The sequence below is a fragment of the Megalopta genalis genome, chromosome 8, assembly GCF_051020955.1.
Source record: "Megalopta genalis isolate 19385.01 chromosome 8, iyMegGena1_principal, whole genome shotgun sequence".
NCBI lineage: Eukaryota > Metazoa > Arthropoda > Insecta > Hymenoptera > Halictidae > Megalopta > Megalopta genalis.
In genome coordinates, this window is record NC_135020.1 from 8,016,184 (window position 1) to 8,035,962 (window position 19,779).

At 36.2% G+C, this 19,779-nt stretch overlaps 2 protein-coding genes across 2 annotated transcripts in view; one reads left to right on the forward strand and one right to left on the reverse strand.

Annotated features, from left to right (window-relative positions):
- LOC143258734 (mediator of RNA polymerase II transcription subunit 20-like) overlaps positions 1-19,779 on the forward strand; it is a 252,598-nt gene that overhangs the window by 202,370 nt on the left and 30,449 nt on the right. The window lies entirely within an intron of this gene.
- LOC117218807 (facilitated trehalose transporter Tret1) overlaps positions 1-19,779 on the reverse strand; it is a 228,861-nt gene that overhangs the window by 201,490 nt on the left and 7,592 nt on the right. The window contains exon 2 of the mRNA XM_033467452.2: positions 1,906-2,460. Within this exon, the coding sequence (XP_033323343.1) occupies positions 1,906-1,929 (24 nt within the window). The 5' untranslated portion in view covers positions 1,930-2,460. The remainder of the gene's footprint in view (positions 1-1,905; positions 2,461-19,779) is intronic.

The window sequence follows — 19,779 nt, forward strand, 5'->3', positions numbered from 1 at the left end:
ATGAACAATGCGGAAGACCGGCTGCAACCTGCAAAAGTGTATTGGTAAGCCCTAACTGGAACCCACTTCTTCGCTTCGTTCTGTTTCGTAGTTTTCTTCCATTAGCCTTTGTATATACTGTGGCCCACAAACGTGATCATACACCTTTTAAATCGCAATAACTTTTTTAACACTGGACTAAGTGACTTGAATTTTTTCAGGTGATAGCGGGGCTGATCTATTATACTAGACGATGACTAAAATGCTCTTCTTTTAATTTTAGTATTGCTTAGAATGACAAAAGAAAATTTAAAAACTCTCGTTTCTTAACTTTTTTTTATCTGAGCCTATAACGGAAATTTAAAAAATGCCTCTCATAGACCTCGGTAACTAATACGCATATTGAAAGTTTTATCGAAATCAGTTTACATTGTTGCGAGTCATAACAAATTAAAGACGAGAAAAATCGCCGATTTTAATTTTAAATCGGTTAACCGATTTCAATCAAATTCTACGAAAGGCCTTTTTTTAAATTTTTGTGTTTTATCATTCTAAGTAATACCGAAATTTAAAAAAAGGCATTTTAGTCATCGTCTAGTAGACTAGTCCTGCTATCACCTAAAAAAAATTCAAGTCGTTTGGTTGAGTTTTAAGAAAGTTATTACGTTATTATTTAAAAGATGTACGAACACTTTTGTGGGCCACTGTAAATTGGATCTATCTGACACGTAATATTAAAACAAGCAAATCAACCAAAACTACTGATCCAAGAAGAAACTATCGGGTCGTTCTGAAAGATGTTTCGTTTTTCAAAAGAATTTCGTTTCGTAAGGATGTTAGAAGAAGACTTGAGATTCAGTATTTTACCATTAAAGACAGGACTTCTACGAGCATAAGATTTCAAAGTTACTGGGAAAATATCATAAAGTTCTGTTTTTACCCTGAACATTAAAAAATCATGAAATAACGAAACAGCTTTCCGAACGATTCAGTAGAAATTCGCATTTTCGTATTATCGACATTGGAATTACTAGTTCAGTCAAAGGATGAAAAATAAGTTGAAATCTATTTTTTAATAAAAAAAAATGCTCTACTCATGTATGAGCCTTATAAAAATATTAAGGCAGAGGAAACTCGGTTTCTCTACCGAGAAGATCTTGTAGCAATGACTTTCAAGTAGTAAAAAGTGAATATCTCCGTCACGTAGCGAAAAGAATGGCAAGTCATTTTGTATAATACAATAAGCCTGCCAAACTTGAAAGCATAACTTGGCTATTACATTTTTAATCATCGACGTGTTTACCGATGGTTCAAATTTTATACCAATCGGGATATTGAAACTATACGGTGTCATTTATTATCAAGCAAAACATTAACATCTTCTTCCTGGTGCTGCCATTTCTTGAATTTTTAAGTTCTTCTTTTCGAAATAAGCTCATGCAGTGGCCATACTGACAAAGGAAGAAAAATATTTTCGGATTTTGATACATAAGCCACTATGGCAAAATGATTCGTTGTGCTGTTTTTGACTAAAAGGAGGATTACTTCAACAGTATAGTAAAATATTTTCACAACTTCTGAAAGACTGGTACAATCAATTATTTAGAATGAATTTGCAATATCCAGGACAATACAATATCACCTAAACAATAGAAGCCTGTAAACAAACATTGCATACATCACATATTAAAATGCAGTCGGGTACTAACTACTCTCCAGCTGGAACACAGTTTAACAAAAAAAAATGACAAAAATCGACGGAACAAAAGAATCGACATTATATTTCACCCGGTTGAAAAGGAAAAATCAAGAATGATTTGTACGGAGTATCAAGGAAACGTTTATTATCCAGCTCAAGAGAAATCTGAAAATTTAATCTTCTCCTGAGCCTCTCTAAATCCTTCAAAAGGGTGGCATGATACTCACGTAGTATCTGTGATTCAGTGACATCTCTCCTTTTCTATGGGTCCGGCCGCGGTGGCGTCCTTTTTCGATTGAAAACTCTGCGCAGGGTCTCCTGAGCGTCTTTCCTCTCTCAGACGCGGTCGAACATTTTTTCCCAGGCTCCCTTACGAATCTGTCGTTTCTCGTGACCCATCACAATCTACTTTACATCCGTTCGATAGGGGCCGATGACTCCCGTCTCACAAAAAAAAGCCGTGAAAACGCTCGACGAAAATATATTTTGTACGATCCTCTTCATCGACGCTCTTCGCTACTCCTCTAGTTTCTCTCTCTTTGTTGCTCGTTTTGTTTCAGCAGACCTCCTTTTCCAGCACTTTTGCCGGTTTCCTTCTCTATCTCCGACGACTAATCGATTCCCGTCAGTCTTACGTGTTTATTGTCGTGCCTGCAGTTAATCTCTCCTAATTATTGTCGTTTCCTACTTCTTTCTTGCGTCGCGCATCTAGGTCGTTGCTGGCTCGCCTCCCCGTCGTCGCGGTTCCACTTTAGATTTTCTTCTCGGCCTCGGGTCTCCTCCTGCGAAAAACGGAGAGGATGCCCGTTGACAAAGGTTCGGACATGATCGGCTGACCGATCCTGTGGAATCGCGGACCGACCGGCCCACTCTCTGTTTCCCCCCATTGATCGCGATTCTACTTGGCTTGATTGGAATTTTAAACGAGTTTCTATGCCCGCCGGCCAGCGCCCGAGTAACTGAATACTTAATCCCCCGGGCTATGGAATAAAATTCATTTACCTAGGACTAACGTGAGAGTAAGCACGAATTAATTGCAGCGAGTTGAACGGTGTATAGAATTTTGTTTCGGCGGATCTGGTTCGCGAGCATTTCTGCGAGTTTAACGTTCATTCTTTCACCGAGGAAGAGACGGTTTACTTTATCGTGAACAGTTTCAAACGCGCATAAAGCGTACATTGGTCACTTGTAAATTCTAAACAAGAATGACGTCAATATAGTCTTATCGAAATTGTTAGTTCGCGCGCAATAAAATGCGCATAAAGTTTGCGGTGCAGTCATGAATTCTGAACGAGGATGAAATCGATACAGTCTTATCGAAATTGCAGTTTGTACAGCGTGAATTATATTTGTATATTTTCTACGATATGGCTAACAAGCTGAGTTTATGATCAGTGAAATAAAAGATAATTTATTACTATTTAAGTATTGTATAGAGAGAGAGAGAGAGAGAGAGAGAGAGAGAACTGTTCCATTTGGAGGTAAGCCTTTTAGCATTGATTATTTATTTATGTAATGTAAGATGTTAAAAATGTACTCGTTGCATTTGATAGAAATGTTTCCCAGCATAATAAATTTATTATAATAATAAATAAATTAAATTAATAATAAATCAATTTGATGAATAGACCGCATGCATGATGTTCCATCCATCTCGATAAATAAAAGTATTTCTACTGCGCATAATTTTACCGAAAAAGTTATCTTTTTATCAAACTTGTATTTTTGAGATTTAAAATTGCTATCGTTTCTTTTTATGTAGAATGTTGAAGCGAATATCAAAATAACTTCCCATGCTGTCTTTGCCTTCTGATTTTTCGTCGTTACCCTACTCTTCTCTATCACGATTTACGGCGCACCCTGTATACTTCGAAGTCAACACACAGCCTATGGATGTTGCAAACTATGCATATTCAGCGCAGATTCTGCACCTCCTCGCAAGAAAGAACGACCTCGTCCAAGGAGAAAAGATTCGATCAATAGCTATCAACCGGTTCGCACAAAGTTCAAGAAAACATAAGGATCAGTTTTTCTAACGGAGAAGTGCGTCTCGAGTGTCCTTCCGAAAGAAACTCCTGGCATTCAAATTCTCGAGCCGCGTCGTAACACTTTCGCGGCTCGCGTGCCTAGAATCCCGGTCCTTTCATATGCAAACTCGGCGTTCCTCTTAACGAGTATTGGTTCTGTATAAATATTCGCAAGACAATCGACGCGGTTTCTGTCGCGTTCCGGTGTTCAATCCTATAGGAGATTTTAGGAGAAACTTAATAACCCCTGAACAAATTCATCGTCGATCTAACATACTTTTTTTATAATATATACGAAGATATATTAATCGATGATTTTTGGATGATAACAATTTTATTTAAAAGAGTTTAAAGAATCTTAATCTCTTCATTAAATAAAGAAATCTTTGTCAATATATTTCTAGTGTTATTTGTTGTTTTTGTATAATCGTGTTTACAAAAATATTTTACTTCAGAGAGATGTAATTTATTTTCATTCTGCTATTTGATCGACTTTGCAAGCATTAGCAATAATTGTTCGAACAAAAGTTGCACAGTGACTATAATAACAACAGATTTCAAGAATAAAATTGATAAGATGGGGTTAATTAGTGCAATCAAGGTTCTTCTGTTACAATTTGTAACGCCGAATAGGTGGATAAAATTCAGCGCGGATGATCGCAATTCTAAACCTGAATATTTATGCGCACATAATTTTAGTCTCTAGCGCTAATGACATCTTCAGCCCTTAACGCTGAACCTAACAAACTAGTCAAAATTACCAGTTCCTGATTTTTTCATTCACACATCCCAATATTATAAAAATGTCTCCACGATTTTTAGATAAACTCTTTTATTCAAGCATGTATTATATTTATAAAAAAGATCGTACAGAGTTTATATAAATCCAATCTTGTCATTATATAATATATAATATATATATAAATTATGGTTACATTGTTTTATATTATATATATATAATATATATATATATTATATATTATATAATGACAAGATTGGATTTATATAAACTCTGTACGATCTTTTTTATAAATATAATACATGCTTGAATAAAAGAGTTTATCTAAAAATTACTCGTGGAGACATTTTTATAATATTGGGATGTGTGAATGAAAAAATCAGGAACTAGCAATTTTGACTAGTTCTATTATATATATACTATTATATATATATATTATATATATAATATAAAACAATGTAACCATAATTTAAACTAAAACAACTTCAACTGATACTTTGTATTTCCAATTACTTAAATTATAGAAACCGTTCCATGAGAAGTTTATTTATAAAAATTATTTCATTCGAACGTATGTTATAATAGAAATCGTACGAAGTTTAAATAAATCCATCAATCCATCTCACACCCGGACACGAGGGGAAAGCGGAGAGTTCGACACTGTTCTCCATATTTGACGCGACTGCTTCGAGATATGTACGTGCCGGATCCGCTTTCGAGAGAACTTGTTCGCCGTCTGGCATCGGCGACCGTATTCATAATTTCAAAAATACCGGCGAATATGCATTCCGGGCCGCGGTCAGGTTCCCGGATGAGAAACGCCGCTTTTAAAAGCCCTCTTTTTCGCGTGGTAACGCCGCCAGGCTACTACAAACGGACAGTCGTGTACCGAGCGGAATGCAGATCAAGGTTTGCGCGGTAAGGCGGCTGCAAAATGGCGGACAGAGGTGGAGATCCTGCTACGGCGAAGAACAGGGAAGCAGTTTCACGTTTGCGAGACACACGGGAGAGCTGACAGACTTTTTGCTCCGGCCTGGAATTCAGCAATTTGCTCTGATTTCAACGCAGGGGCGATAAATTCTGCGCCTACCAAAAACGGAAGTACCGTTTCGATGGGACGAGCCGACGCGCGCGTTGTTATTTGCCTGGGTAAACGGGACTTCTAATTCCCATTGGGTTTGGAATTCGGTTTGATGTTTATTTCCGTTCGTTTGCTACGAATCGCGCGCGCGCGCGCGTCGCACGCCTTTCGATCTTTCAAGCATCAGTATCAATGACTTTTTTCTATCATTTGAGCAATGAAATTTTAATCAGCTGTTGCGACCATCTTGAAAAAATGTGCACCCAAAACGTGTCGCAAAGGAGAAAGAACGAACAAGATTTCTTTGTTTTAAATAAATATAAATATTTATATTTTTCATCTGTTTTCCTTTGTTTCGCTCCGGTCTCCAAATATTCAGAACATCTTAACATTTACGAACAAATTTTAGTTTTCGTCAAAGTTGCAATGAGAATAACAATCGTTTAACGTTGTTATCAGTTACAAACAGTTAAAGCTCGTGAAAATCGCAATTTTTTACGGATTCCGACCAAAAACGGATCATTTTCACGTCTTGCAGTGGTTGTAGCTTGACTATGCGTCCACTGTTTTCAATGATACTCTCAATATATGCATATATGTTTACGATATTTATAAAACGCACTTTTCAAATGTTTCGTTCCAGGTCCAGACAAAAAGATTGAGAAAGAAGAGTTTTCTATTCTTTTATTTTTATTTCAAGTAATAGAAAAATCAAACAGAAATATTTTAGTCGTTGTATAATAAACTAGTCCCTTTAACGTTTAAATGAGATCAAGAAATCATAAAAGTAAAAAAGTAAAAGAGTAAAAATGTTAGTGCGTTTCAAAAGGTGTTCAAATACATTTTGCCAAAGGTTGTAGATCGTGAATGAACGCGCGCGGGTCGCTGCCTTTTTCGAGCAACGACAGCGAGAATATCAAGCATGAAAATTAAGTGTGTACGTATACGTACGTACACGTCCGTACGTACGAATGACAATTAGAGCGTCGAGAGCAAAGGACTAGCATGTCCCAGTCCCTAACATCTTTATCATCTCACAATTTCCTAGATAACAAGTCGCTCCGATAGAGAAAGAAAAAGACTCGCGAACGCGGAGACATTTGTTATCGCTTCGTTAGAGGTACGAATCCCGGGTTTTATCTGCTCTGAAAGACACGCTCGCGACTCGCGACTCGCCCGAACCGGAAACCGCGTCCCTGAACCGCGACTCCGCCGCACGCGCTTATCACCCCGCGAAGAGTAACAGCCGTCCGCCGACAGGCCGAGCGCGAATAAATAGCTTGCACGCGAAACGTCACTTTTATGGCCCGGAGCTTTTAGTCCCGCCTGTAAAAACGTCGCGGTCCATTAGCACCGGCGGCGATACGAGCGTCACGCCGCGCAAAAATTCCCGCAGACTGCTTAACAACGTTTTTCTTCGGGTGGACGTTTCGACGAGGCACGACAACGCGACGCTTGTGCCATGCCCGGCCGCTGGATCGGCTGAAAAAGGGACCTTCGTAGAGATGCTCGCCGCCGGAATGCGATAAGGGAGTAGGACGGTTTAGGGTGGTTCCTCCGAGAGGGACCAAGCTCCCAAAGGGTATTGTGTTTCGGGGCGCGGCGATAAAATTAATCCGAGAGCCGCGGTGACGGCATAATCAAGGGCTGCGCCTCGGGAGCATCGGAACGGCTTCCGGAGATGGTGAAAACTGATCCATGGTGGTGTAACAACGCCGATGTATTTAACTTTCCGTCATTTCATAATTAACTTAATGCTTTATTTACCAGAGACCTATTTAATAGGCTTTTCAGTGATTTTACTGTGTCCGAGAGGAACTCGATAATTTTGTTTCAACACTATTTCTACCGATATTTTGTATTATACAATTTACCGAATTAATTTTGCGATGACTACGGCGAAAGTCGAGAAGCGATTATATAGGGAACGTGTGGAACATAGGATATAATTTTCATTTGAAATTATTAAAAAGTATCTTTCGACTACCTTCGTAGAAATATTGTTAGATAATAATTAAAAAGAACCTATTACATTGTATGTGTTAATCTAAATAATTTGATGGATTATTGTTGTTGTTTATATATTGTATTATATATTGTATACAATTTTTTTTTAAATTCCTAACTGTTGATCTTCGATTTTAAAAGAACTTTTAGAAAATTGCCGATAGATGAAGCTGTTTGCTAGTTACATCGCATTTTTTCGAAATCTTTCAGCCAATTCTAGCCAAGTTTACTTGTAGATGTAGTTGTAGTTAAAAATTGAAACTATGCTGTTTCTTAATTTTTATTTATTTATTAGCGAAAATTGTCCCGTTGGGTACCTTTGAAATAAAATGCTTAATTCTACCTTCTGCTTTATACATAATTTGTTTTCCTCGTTGAATTGTTAAAATTGACGAAGTTTCAATGTACAGTTCTTACTGCTGGGACTTTAGGGTGTCCTTTTGGAAGAATTATCCCCATTTTTTAACGAGATTAAGTCAAAAACACATCACACCGTTATTAGAGATCTAAAAAATTAATTTCCGCATTTTATTGGTTTTAAGAAGTTAAAATTTTGATTCAGCTATGAAAATTACAGACCAAATTTTATTGAAAAAATTCAATATCTTTAATTTAATCATGTCGTTTTCAAACATAAATCAAATTATTTTAAGGACGCGGTAACCAGAAAGGCGGGTCGCAGTAATTGACACAATTACCTTAAATATGCTACACAAATTCATCTCCTTCAAAAATTGTGAATTCGTTATTAGTTTATATCTATGAATTGCGTTCCCACACAATCGTTGGTTCCAAGTTGCATACATTGTTTCAAGCCCGTATAAAAACATTCCTTCACAGAGAATAAACAGTTATGTATAAAAGAAATTTCTAAATAACATCGCAAATGATCCTAAGCCTACTCGGTTACATTTTCGTCGAAAAGGCCCTCTCTATTCGAGTATTACGTAAAATCGCGAAAAGATGTGTACGCAGAATATTCTAAAAAAAATTGATCTCGCTCTCGTTTGATCCGTGGCAGTGCACTGGAAAGGCTTTCTACGACACGCGAACAGCGAGTGCCATCCATCATGGCGGCGGCGAGCTGCAAAGAGGAGCGGCTCGATTCGCGTCGCCTATTTTCGCGCGGGGATGCGATGCGATCGTTTCACGGGGCGAAGGTCACAGTGTTCTCCTAGTATCTCGAAACGCGGGCGAGAACGTTCGCAGCGTTGCCTCAGGACGATCCGCGGAGGGGGAGCCCGACGGAAAGTCGAGGCGAAAGCAAAAGGGGACCGTCTGGTTCGAGATAGCGGGTGGAGCACACACGCCGCTCTGCTCCTATTGTTCTTCGTTCCTGGGAGGCCGGGGCGCTGCCAATATCGGAACGTTCCGGCACAATATCGGGTCACGAAGTCCGGCCCTGTTTCTGGCAGTCGGGTGATAACTCAACCGACGCACCCACCGCCATCAATTCGATCGAATTCGCCGTAATTACCGGCCGGATTAAATACCCCGCCGGAACGCAACCCTTGTTACGTACCCGGCTCGCGAATCGATCCCATAAAGAAGTCGTTACGGGGCTGGTATAAAATTTAACTGGCGAAAGGGATTCGCCGCTTCCAAGCTAAATTGTTATGCCCGGCGTCGTTACCGAGACCAGCGGCGGGGGTGGTTTGGGGGTGGACGTTGAACCCGGATGAATTAATGCGGACGGAACTGGGGCCTGAATGTATCGTATCGTTTAGATTTGAAATTGAAAGACGGGAATGACGGTAGATCTGAGCGAATTTAAAATCACATTATTCGAAATGTTATCTCAGATAACATGTTAATTTATTTCATAATTATTTCCATGCCTGCGACGATTTTTGAAGTAATATCTGAAATATTATTTTAAATAACGTGGTATTTCATTTTATACTCGTTTGAAATAATATTTTAAATGACACGGTATTTTGTTTTATAATTATCTGAGACATTGATTTAAATAATATGGTATATTTCATTTTATAATTACTTGAAATATTATTTTAAATGGCGTGGTATTTTATGGTATGAGTTATTTGAAATAATTGTGAAATTCTTCTTGAATATTACATGGTGATTTAAATATCAGCTCTGTGTCTGGTTTGTACTGACATAAAAGGACCGATCTGGCTGTGTTAAAAGATTATCCGATAAAGAAACATTTTTCTGAGGGATAACAATTCTCCTTGGCACCGGCGGTTTAAGTTTTTGGGCAAAGAGTTTTACTGAAAATAAATTTCTGGAAAGATTTCTTAAAATAATTGTTGAATATTATATCAAGGATCTTTACGAAGAGAGAGTTCGGCTTAAGGCAAATTGATGCGAAGGTTCCTTAAAAGGAAATCTTTTCTTGCATAATAATTCGAGGATTATTTCTTTCGTCGTATATGAAATAAAAATCATAACGAAATAATTCGTTGTTTGAGATTGCTATTATTTCAAATGGATCTGAAAACGGATTATAAAACCTAAATTTCGAGAGCTAGCAAAAATTAGTGTCACACCTATATCATGAATTGATATCGAACAAATGCACCAATTATACATATTCATATATAATATAGTATGGTACAAAATATCTGACAGTATGTATTGGGACGATGCGAATATATCTGCGCTTTGCTCATTATGACGCTTAGGGGATCAATATCTCTCTGTTAGTTCCGCTAATTAATGGACCGAGATGCTAAAATCAGTTGAATTTCAAAATCGCCGTGTTTATTTCCGTGACCAGTATAATATTCAGAAGCATATTTTGATTGATATATAAACATGTAAATGTTAATGTCTCGTGGAAAAACTCTTTGTTAATTTAATACAACGAAAGTTCAATTTCTTCGTGTTTAAGTTTTCATTCGTTGCACAAACTCCGCTAACTACAACAAATTCTCCTAAATGGACGCTCATATTGTGCACAAAAATGGACAATTCGGGAAGAGGAGATACGATTGTTCGAGCCTCGCGGCTTGTTTTTAAAGTCACCGATTGTCAACAACTGTAAAAACGAGCCGCAAGGCTCGAATAATCGTATCTCCTCTTTCCAAATTGTCCATTTTTGTACGCAATCTGAGTTTCAATTAGGGAGAACTTACCGTAATTACTATGATGGCATGCCCCAGCATATACTATTCGCAACATTTCGATCAAATTCCGAGATAATTACGGGCTCGAATGTGGCGGTTAGAAAAACTATTAATTATAATTAGGACAGACAGTACTATACTACGAAGACGTATTAAATAATCATTTCAAAATAAAATTTTACTCTTAGAGGATGATTTGAACAAAGACGAAATTAATAAGAAGAAACAAATTAATGCAGAACAGTACGACGCACGCGTGTCGTGTCGTGTCGTGTGTGTGTGTGTGTGTGTGTGTGTGTGTGCGTGTGACTAACAATACGTAAATAAACTAGAAAGAATGAAGCAGAAATAAATGCAGATACAGTAGTGACTGAATGCCAATAATCATTTTCAAATAATTACGAGTTTAGCAATTATTATGTGTCACCGATCGACACCGATACTCACATTCCCGCAGAAATGCAGAGGAATTTGCGTAATAAAAGACTGAATGTCATCGAGGATAACACGGTTGTCTTCGTAACTGCAATTGCATCGATCAGCCATCAATTACACGAGGCACGTGACCCTGTCAGAAGCAACGCGTGTTTTCCGCATCGTCGACGCGGAAATTCTGCCAAGTTCCCGTTGTTAATTTCTAAAAAAAACGTTTAAAAATTGAGCAATACCGGTTTATTTGTTCAATTACTCGTTTGTATAACCTTGACATATAACCATTGAAACCCGGATTTATCTACGGTTATAAAAGGCAAAAATTGATGACTGTTCATGGAAAAATGAATAATCCTACTAACGCGTCGAAAAGCAATAATATACACACCATTGATCCGATACGTTTTAAAGATACGTCAGTGAAATTTTTTAAAGATAAGATTATAACGTTTGCGTTTCACACATAATTGTTTAACACGTGTGCTCGTAAGACACGCGAAGTCGAACCAAATTATTGAATAATATTATAACAATTATATTATACAATATATATTATATTATAACATATATTAAAATATATATTATATTATAACAATTGTTTTTGTAACCCTCTTAGACCTTCTCAAACCTAGCAACATTTGGCCTACTTCATAAATTGTAACAAAAAATTCATTTTTAAGTAATGCGTGATACTAAAAGCAGTAAAGTGGCATTGGAAGTGTTAAAAGTGAAACGAAACAATAAAATCGGGGGGTAAAATAACAATTGCCGACACAGTACAGTATAAATTATCGAGCAAGTGAGTTGAATTAAGAAAACCAGCAAAAAAACGGATAGAGGTCGCAATTGGCCTAACAATAAACTATAAGTTTAAAACTGAGTTGACACATTTAGGCGCTACGTTGGTCACATAAATTAAACGTGATTAAATAAATCTATTTAATTACAGAAAATTCTTATAAAGCTTTATAATAATAGTATAAATAATCACCCCTAGGTTCCAAGATTTATTTTTATTCTAATATCTGTTATCACTATTATTCTAATATACGAGTGTCTATTTTATTCTAATATTATCGCCTAAATTTCTGACCACTAATTCTTCATAATAGTAGTGTTTTCTCGGATAATTATTACAGCCACAGAATCGACTAAGCTTAACTAGAATTTTTAAACTGTGAAGGAGTTATATTAACCCTAGAAAGATAACCATATGACAACGTACGTAAAAGATAACCATACGCTTCAGAGGCGCATGCTTTTCTAAGGCGTCAATTTTATACTAACAATGGATATTTATTTAAGTTAATCTAGTCATTTTAAAGGTTTGGCATTATTGTAAAAATAAAATGCATTTATATTATATTTTTTTATATTTTAAGTAATTTTAAACTTAAATCACTAGACCTCTATGAAAAATTAACAAAAATCAACAGTCTTCGCAGGCGCCTCTGCGACGTAAGTTATCTTTCTCGGGTTAAAGAAGTTATTACATAAAACTGAGTCATGCGAAAGAAATGTTACTGTTACAGTAACATCCACCATGTTAAACTTTCACTTTCTAATTTTAGTTTGATCGAATAATTATTACAGCCACAGAATCAGCTGACCTTAACCAGAATTTTTAGAATGTGAAAGAGTTATGTTGAAGAAGTTATTATGCAAAACTGAGTTATGTCATGTTACGATAACATCCACCATGTTAAACTTTCACTTTCTAATTTTGATTTGATTGATACTGCTTTGATTTTGTGACGTTTATTGAGATTGAGATTGATCATTTAACGCGATAAATGCCCGTTGAAGCGCGTCGGAAACTGTCCGAAGGACGAAACGCGAAGAAGAAAGAAGAACGCTAGCGTCTCGTTACCGAGAGGAATCGTGCGTCGCCGCGGGAAGAGCGTTTCCTTCCGATGGGTAATAAGGAGAGGAAACAGTCGCGGGAAAGAGACTGGCACTGGTAAAAAGGGGCGAACATAATTTGTCCCGGCTCGTTTGTGGGATTTGTGGGCCGACTCGACCGCTAAGGAACGCGAATAAAAAAGGCACGCGGTCCCCTCGCATGTCTTTATGCGTGCTCTGGCAGCCTCCGCGAAGTGTTGCCGTCACTCGAACAGGAATAAGTTATGAAACGCGTCGCGACCGCCATCGAAAAAGTTTTGATCCCTCTTTCCCGCGACAAGAACCCTAAGCCGCACCCACGCTCGGCCACGCTCGCTCGGATCAAGCGGAGACCCACCGCGAGATCGACGGGCTAAGAGGACAAGGGAACCCCCGTTGAATTAGCATCTCGGATACCTGCTTGATTATAAACTCGTATCAACGGGAACGGACATCGAGATCGGCCACATTTAATGCGATCGCTGTCACGTTCCGTCCGCCTCGTTCCTAGCAGAAAATCCCTTTTTCTACAGTCCAGGTGCGACCACAGCTGGGTAAGATACTATTTCAAATCGCGGATACTAAAGAACCATTTTATTTCACATGTAATTTTCAAGATAACATGTTCTGCTTGTCAGAGAAATTATGCTTTCCAGAATAAAATGTTTTACTTGTTCGAGAAATTATACTTTCCACAAAAAAATGTTTTACTTGTTCGAGAAATTATACTTTCCACAATAAAATGTTTTACTTGTTCGAGAAATATTTTAGGGAATAAAATATTTTACAAGTTATACTTTTGAGAATAATATGCATATTTCACTTTTTCGAAAAACTATACTTCGGAAGATAAAATATTTTATTTATAGCAAATATTGTTTAAAATAGTATTTAAAATGGTGCATTATTTGAAATTTAGTAAAGATATTTGTGTTAAAATTTTGGATATTTAGCGAGGTACTTTTCTTGTGCATTACAAATATACATACAATGCAGTTCTTCGTAAAATGAATTATGGAGGGAGATAAAGTTCAAACATAAGAGATATTAATATTTGCAAGACATAGGGATAGGTAGCTTGTATGTATTCTACGAGAGGCATTTGCAGAATAACGTGAACTCATCATCAAAGATCATGACCAACGTAACATGTTTTATTCTGTTTTAATTTATCAATATAAAATATTTTCTTTTCTTTTAGATTGCCGATATAAAATTGTTTATTTTGTTTTAGATTACCGATATAAATTATTTTATTTTGTTTTAGATTGCCGATATAAAATATTTTATTTTGTTTTAGATTGCCGACATAAAATATTTTATTTCTTTTTTAGATTACCGATATAAAATATTTTATTTTGTTTTATAAATGTTTTAGATTATTAAGATAAAATATTTTAGTTTATGTTTTCATTATCAAAATAAAATATTTCATTGACTGAAATTTCATTACTCTTATTTGAAATACTTCGAGTATACTTTATTTCACTTGTAAAGAATGATCTAAAATAGTATATCCGAAATGTTTTCTCCGTGACCCCAAATATGAAATTAGACGGCCAGGTCACAATGACCCAGCATGCGTCGTACGAGGGTTACTTCTGTTTAATTTTTGTTAGACTGAGCTCAGGGTGCTACTGTGTCGAACAATAGTGTGCATTATCATGCCGCCACGTACAGCTTCGTCCTACATACCGCCAAACTATCCTACTCCCGTAACATCGAGCTATCATATTACTGTTCTGTCGTACTGCCATACTATGCACTCTCGTCTCGAAGTTAAAGCTAATTGCTACAGCAGTGAAGCGCCAGAACGAGTCTCCGAAATAGCGTCTGTAAACTGCAACCTAGATAAACCAGCTCGGAGAAAGCCCGAAGGAACTTTTTAGCGTAATTTCGTCGTAGGCTTGCCAAATAGCGGTAGCCCGTTAAAACATACAGCACAACTATCAACGTAGGATTAACTGAACCCGCGTAGGAACAACAAGATCGATCGCCGGGATAAAGAGATAAGAGGAGCCTCAAGAAAATCGTTAAAATAAGGATGATGTTCGGCAATATTTTCATAACGTGAAACATTGATAAAACTTTTCGTCACTTTCCGCGTACGTACTCTTCAATATTTCAAGTATATACATTTTTTTACATTTTATCGATGTTTTCTGAAATAATAATATGTACTTATTCCCCATGAACCTCGAAGGTGTTGATCGACATACAGCGGAATATTTTTTCCCTTCGATCTAGAACAAAAAATAAAACGGTGTTTTTTTTCATTACGAGTCGTATGACCTAGATCCTATTTTAAAAAATGCAAAAAGGATGATATAATATATAATTGCGAAAAATTCTTATTTTGATAAAAATCACTTCTTTTTCTTTTCAGATCACTACGTAATATCGTTCTTTTTGCATTTTATAAAATAGGATTTAAGTCCATACAACGCGTAGTTATATTCATTTTTTGTTCTAGATCGAAAGGAAAAATGGGCGTCACCGTCGATGATCGTGTAAAACAAGATTTATTATTTCTGTAAACATTTTAAATGTCAAAGAACATGTAATCCCTTGAGAATATTCCCTTAAGGGAAGAACAAAAAGCGATCGAACGTAGACGAGTTATCGTAATACAGGATCGGTAATTGTGAATCAACTGAAAACGGTGGAACCGATCGAAGTTGATTATGGGACGCGGATGTTTGCGGGAACCCGTGGAGCTGTCTTTGACTCTTTGGCCCCGTTGAAATTCCACAGACAACGAGAAATTTGTAATTAAAGGCCATTCACGGGAAAAGCGAGCGCTTCGACGTTCAGGAAACGGGCTTAATGAACCTATAACGCGGCGGTTTATTCAACGCCGCGGCGTTTGCACGCGTGAAAAATCTGCCAGACGCGTCAGAAATTGCTTCCTGATCGATGCTAATACGCTGCCCCGCTCTAATGTTAGGCTTTTTTTTTGTTCCTAAATGACGCGAACCGCGTTCGGGTTGCGCACGGCTATCGACTTCCGTGATGCTTATTATGGAATCGGCTCTTTTTGTAATCGATTTCGATTTCCATTCGCTTTAGAATTTGGTACGCAATTGTCGTACAATTTGCTTCGTTACTCGGGCTTTACGCAGAATTTTTTATGGTAATATTTTGAAAATTTTCTAAGAAATGTTCGTCACATAAAGCCGCCTTAATTCAATCGACCATCAAACTGTAGCAAGTTACTTTTGACTCGCTTTGTGACCTTCGGTGCAGCAACAATAAATAAACATCAAAGCAAGCTAATGCAGTAAAAGGATATTCATATAGCAATCGATATTTTATAGTTTACTTATTTATTTTATAGTTTAGTTATTTTATAGTTTTTGCACTTCAAATTTCATAAAAACTAAAGAAACAATTTTTTTAACTGTCATCATTATATAGCAAATGTCCAATTTTTAACGACAAGTTTGAGCAAACATAACATCTGTGAATACAGATGAAGGCCATTTTCATTGTAATGTATTAGAATAAATATTAGAATTAAAAATATTAGAGTAGATATCAAAAATTGGAAATATTAGAAATATTAGATTAAACATCAGAATTAGAAAAATATTAGAGTAAATATAAAAAATGGGAATATTAGAGTAAATATTAAAATTAGAAATATTAGAGTAGATATAAAAAATTGGAAATATTAGAGTAAATATTACAATTATAAAGATTGGAGTACATATTAAAATTATAAGTTTCAGAATGAATATTAAAATTAGAAATATTAAAGTAAATATTAAAATTAGAAATATTGGAGTAGATATAATAAATTGGAAATATTAGAGTAAATATTACAATTATAAAGATTGGAGTACATATTAAAATTATAAGTTTCAGAATGAATATTAAAATTAGAAATATTAAAGTAAATATTAAAATTAGAAATATTGGAGTAGATATAAAAAATTGGAAATATTAGAGTAAATATTACAATTATAAAGATTGGAGTACATATTAAAATTATAAGTTTCAGAATGAATATTAAAATTAGAAATATTAAAGTAAATATTAAAATTAGAAATATTGGAGTAGATATAAAAAATTGGAAATATTAGAGTAAATATTACAATTATAAAGATTGGAGTACATATTAAAATTATAAGTTTCAGAATGAATATTAAAATTAGAAATATTAAAGTAAATATTAAAATTAGAAATATTGGACTGAGAAATATTACTAAATTACATAAAATTTCGTAATTCATTAGAGATCTGTATTTCCCATTTCAATAACACTTGTAATTAGTGCTTCGAATACGACTTTTAAATACAGCAAAATCGTGCCGCCTAATGGAGTACAAAAAATGTTCAGCGCGGGTCATAATTGATCCGATATCGACGCGGCGTCATTGGCAGAGAGTCGATGGTTGACACAGCCTGCGCCTGACGAAAACTGTGTCACAGGGGTTGCGCCGAAAAATTTTCTGACCGCGACACGATGATCTTGACCCGCCCTAAACCGACGCAGAACGAACGACGCGCGGTTTCGGTCTCGGCCCGCGACGCGGCGGCCTTCTTATCGTTCCCACATTTCTTCCGGTACGTTGGAACTCGGATACTCCCCCGCATCGTGAATCGCAGGGATCGACACGGTGGTTGCAATCGGGAATTTATTTTCGCTCGCGCACGAATACGTCCTCCGTTTGATGCGCTCGAATCTGCTGAGACACGTCCTGCATATGATTATAAACGGACTGCGGATCTTCGTGCAAAATAAGAATTGTCTCCGTCAATTTCATGGAATGATAGTTGAACAAGAATGTATTTCTGCTCTTAATAGTTTCAATTACTTAACACGTTGGATGCCACGCCGGTTTTACAGAAATTGTCCGTGGCGCCACGATGAATTTTCTTTTATGTGATACATATAATGTTGAGATATTATCTGCGATAGATAAGTTACAGTGTTTAACCATGTTTGACATGTTAATTGCGACAGGGGTCACTGTTTGAATTGACGATGGTAATAATACAAAATTTTAGATATTGACGTTTGTTTTAAATTAGATATATTTCTATCAATTTGGGCGCGCCGGTCACCGGTGGCCCCCATGGCGTCACCGCCAAGTTAAGTGCCGGTCACCGGTGACCCTCGTGGCATTCAACGTGTTGAAAATAGTAAAATAAAAATTGTTTCCACTAATGTCAAGGAATGATAGTTGCACAAGAATGTATTGGGTCATTAAATACGAAATGCATATTTTACTCTATAATTTTACTACAAGACTTATGCATTTCATACTTAATAACCTAACATATTTAACACTAGATTTACGGAGCACAAAAAACAGCTATTTTATATTAGTTTATAAAAGTAACATTAAGACATTTATTCTGACTTTTAACAAGTGTTATTGTAACATTTGCCGTAAGTAACATATAAATTGAATAAGTAACTCATTAATGTGTCTTTACGATATGAATAATCGTAAATTAAAAAATTAGTGACCCGTCATTTTCATAAATATAGTGTTAACGAATCTGACACGTAATAACAACCTTGGCCCAAGCATAAAGATCACGAGTTATACTCGCGAGATGAAGATTTGGCCAAACGTAAGCATCACGAGTATGACCCATGGAGTACAAGTCGTGGTTTAGTTCTTACAATTACGCCGCAAGATTCGGTCACGATTCGTTTAAATTATTGTTTATGTATAAAAACAGTTTTGAAACTGTTATTTCTCATTTTTATTTTATGTAGAATTTATAGTATTATAATTTATATTTTGAATTATTGATTGTTTATGTGTTGTTTTCTTTAGTACATGGTATAAGATATATATAAAATATAAAAAATAAAAGTAAAAGGAACAAGAATTAAAGTAGTGTTGCATCGCGCGAAACAAATATGCGCATAGCTACGAGGTTATATTTCACATTGCAACTATTTTCGCGCATCGGGTTTCCGGTAAAGGTTTAATAATTTCAATTCAAACTAACCTTTCACACAATTTTCTGATATTTTCACTATTTTGTGTTATTATAATATTATATTATATAATATATTATATTTTATATGATATTACATATTATATTATTTTTCGTTAATTTTGTTATAAATACATCAAATTTCCAATCTTGTGTGACGATTTTTGAAATGAAAGAGAACGTATCAATCGACGAGATCTAATAGCATTTTTATTTTCTTTTTTAATTAAGCGATCTTGTGATTGACGAAGGAAACTTTTCTTTAATTCTGTTTTCCGTAAAATCAGAATTTGCATAAAAATCTGCAGTCTTTTAGCGATGAATAAAAATATAATGATGAGACTGCGGATGTTACTATACAACATGCGGATGTTTACATAATACAAATTGTCTACGCGAATTGTTATGTAATAATATAGTTTTTGAATAAATGAATAACATCCAAATTTAGTATGGAATCGTCATCGTTGAATCTAATTCGTTGTATTATCGCTAATCTAACTCGTTATTATACACGAAAGGATGAAACAGCTTCTTTTACTTTCCCGCGCTGACAAACCAATTTTACACAGCAAGGTACCTCGGGCACAACACGTTGTAACAATAGACTGCCCACAGCGTCTTAACAACAATGAGCAGAAATTTGCGTTGACTCTTTGCACGCGCATTATCATGCGTTATTGCCTCTTCGCTCTCGCATCTGCTTGCACGAGCCCACGACCCTTTTAAAGGGAATGGATCCGAAACGCGCGCGAATTTCCGTATCCACCGGGTGTCCAGCTGGAGACCGTTCGAAACGTGTTGACTCAAGAGGAGAAGGATGGCCTCGGACGTATCTATAAATCTCGAAGCGAGGACTGAAGCGTGTTCATCGATTGGGC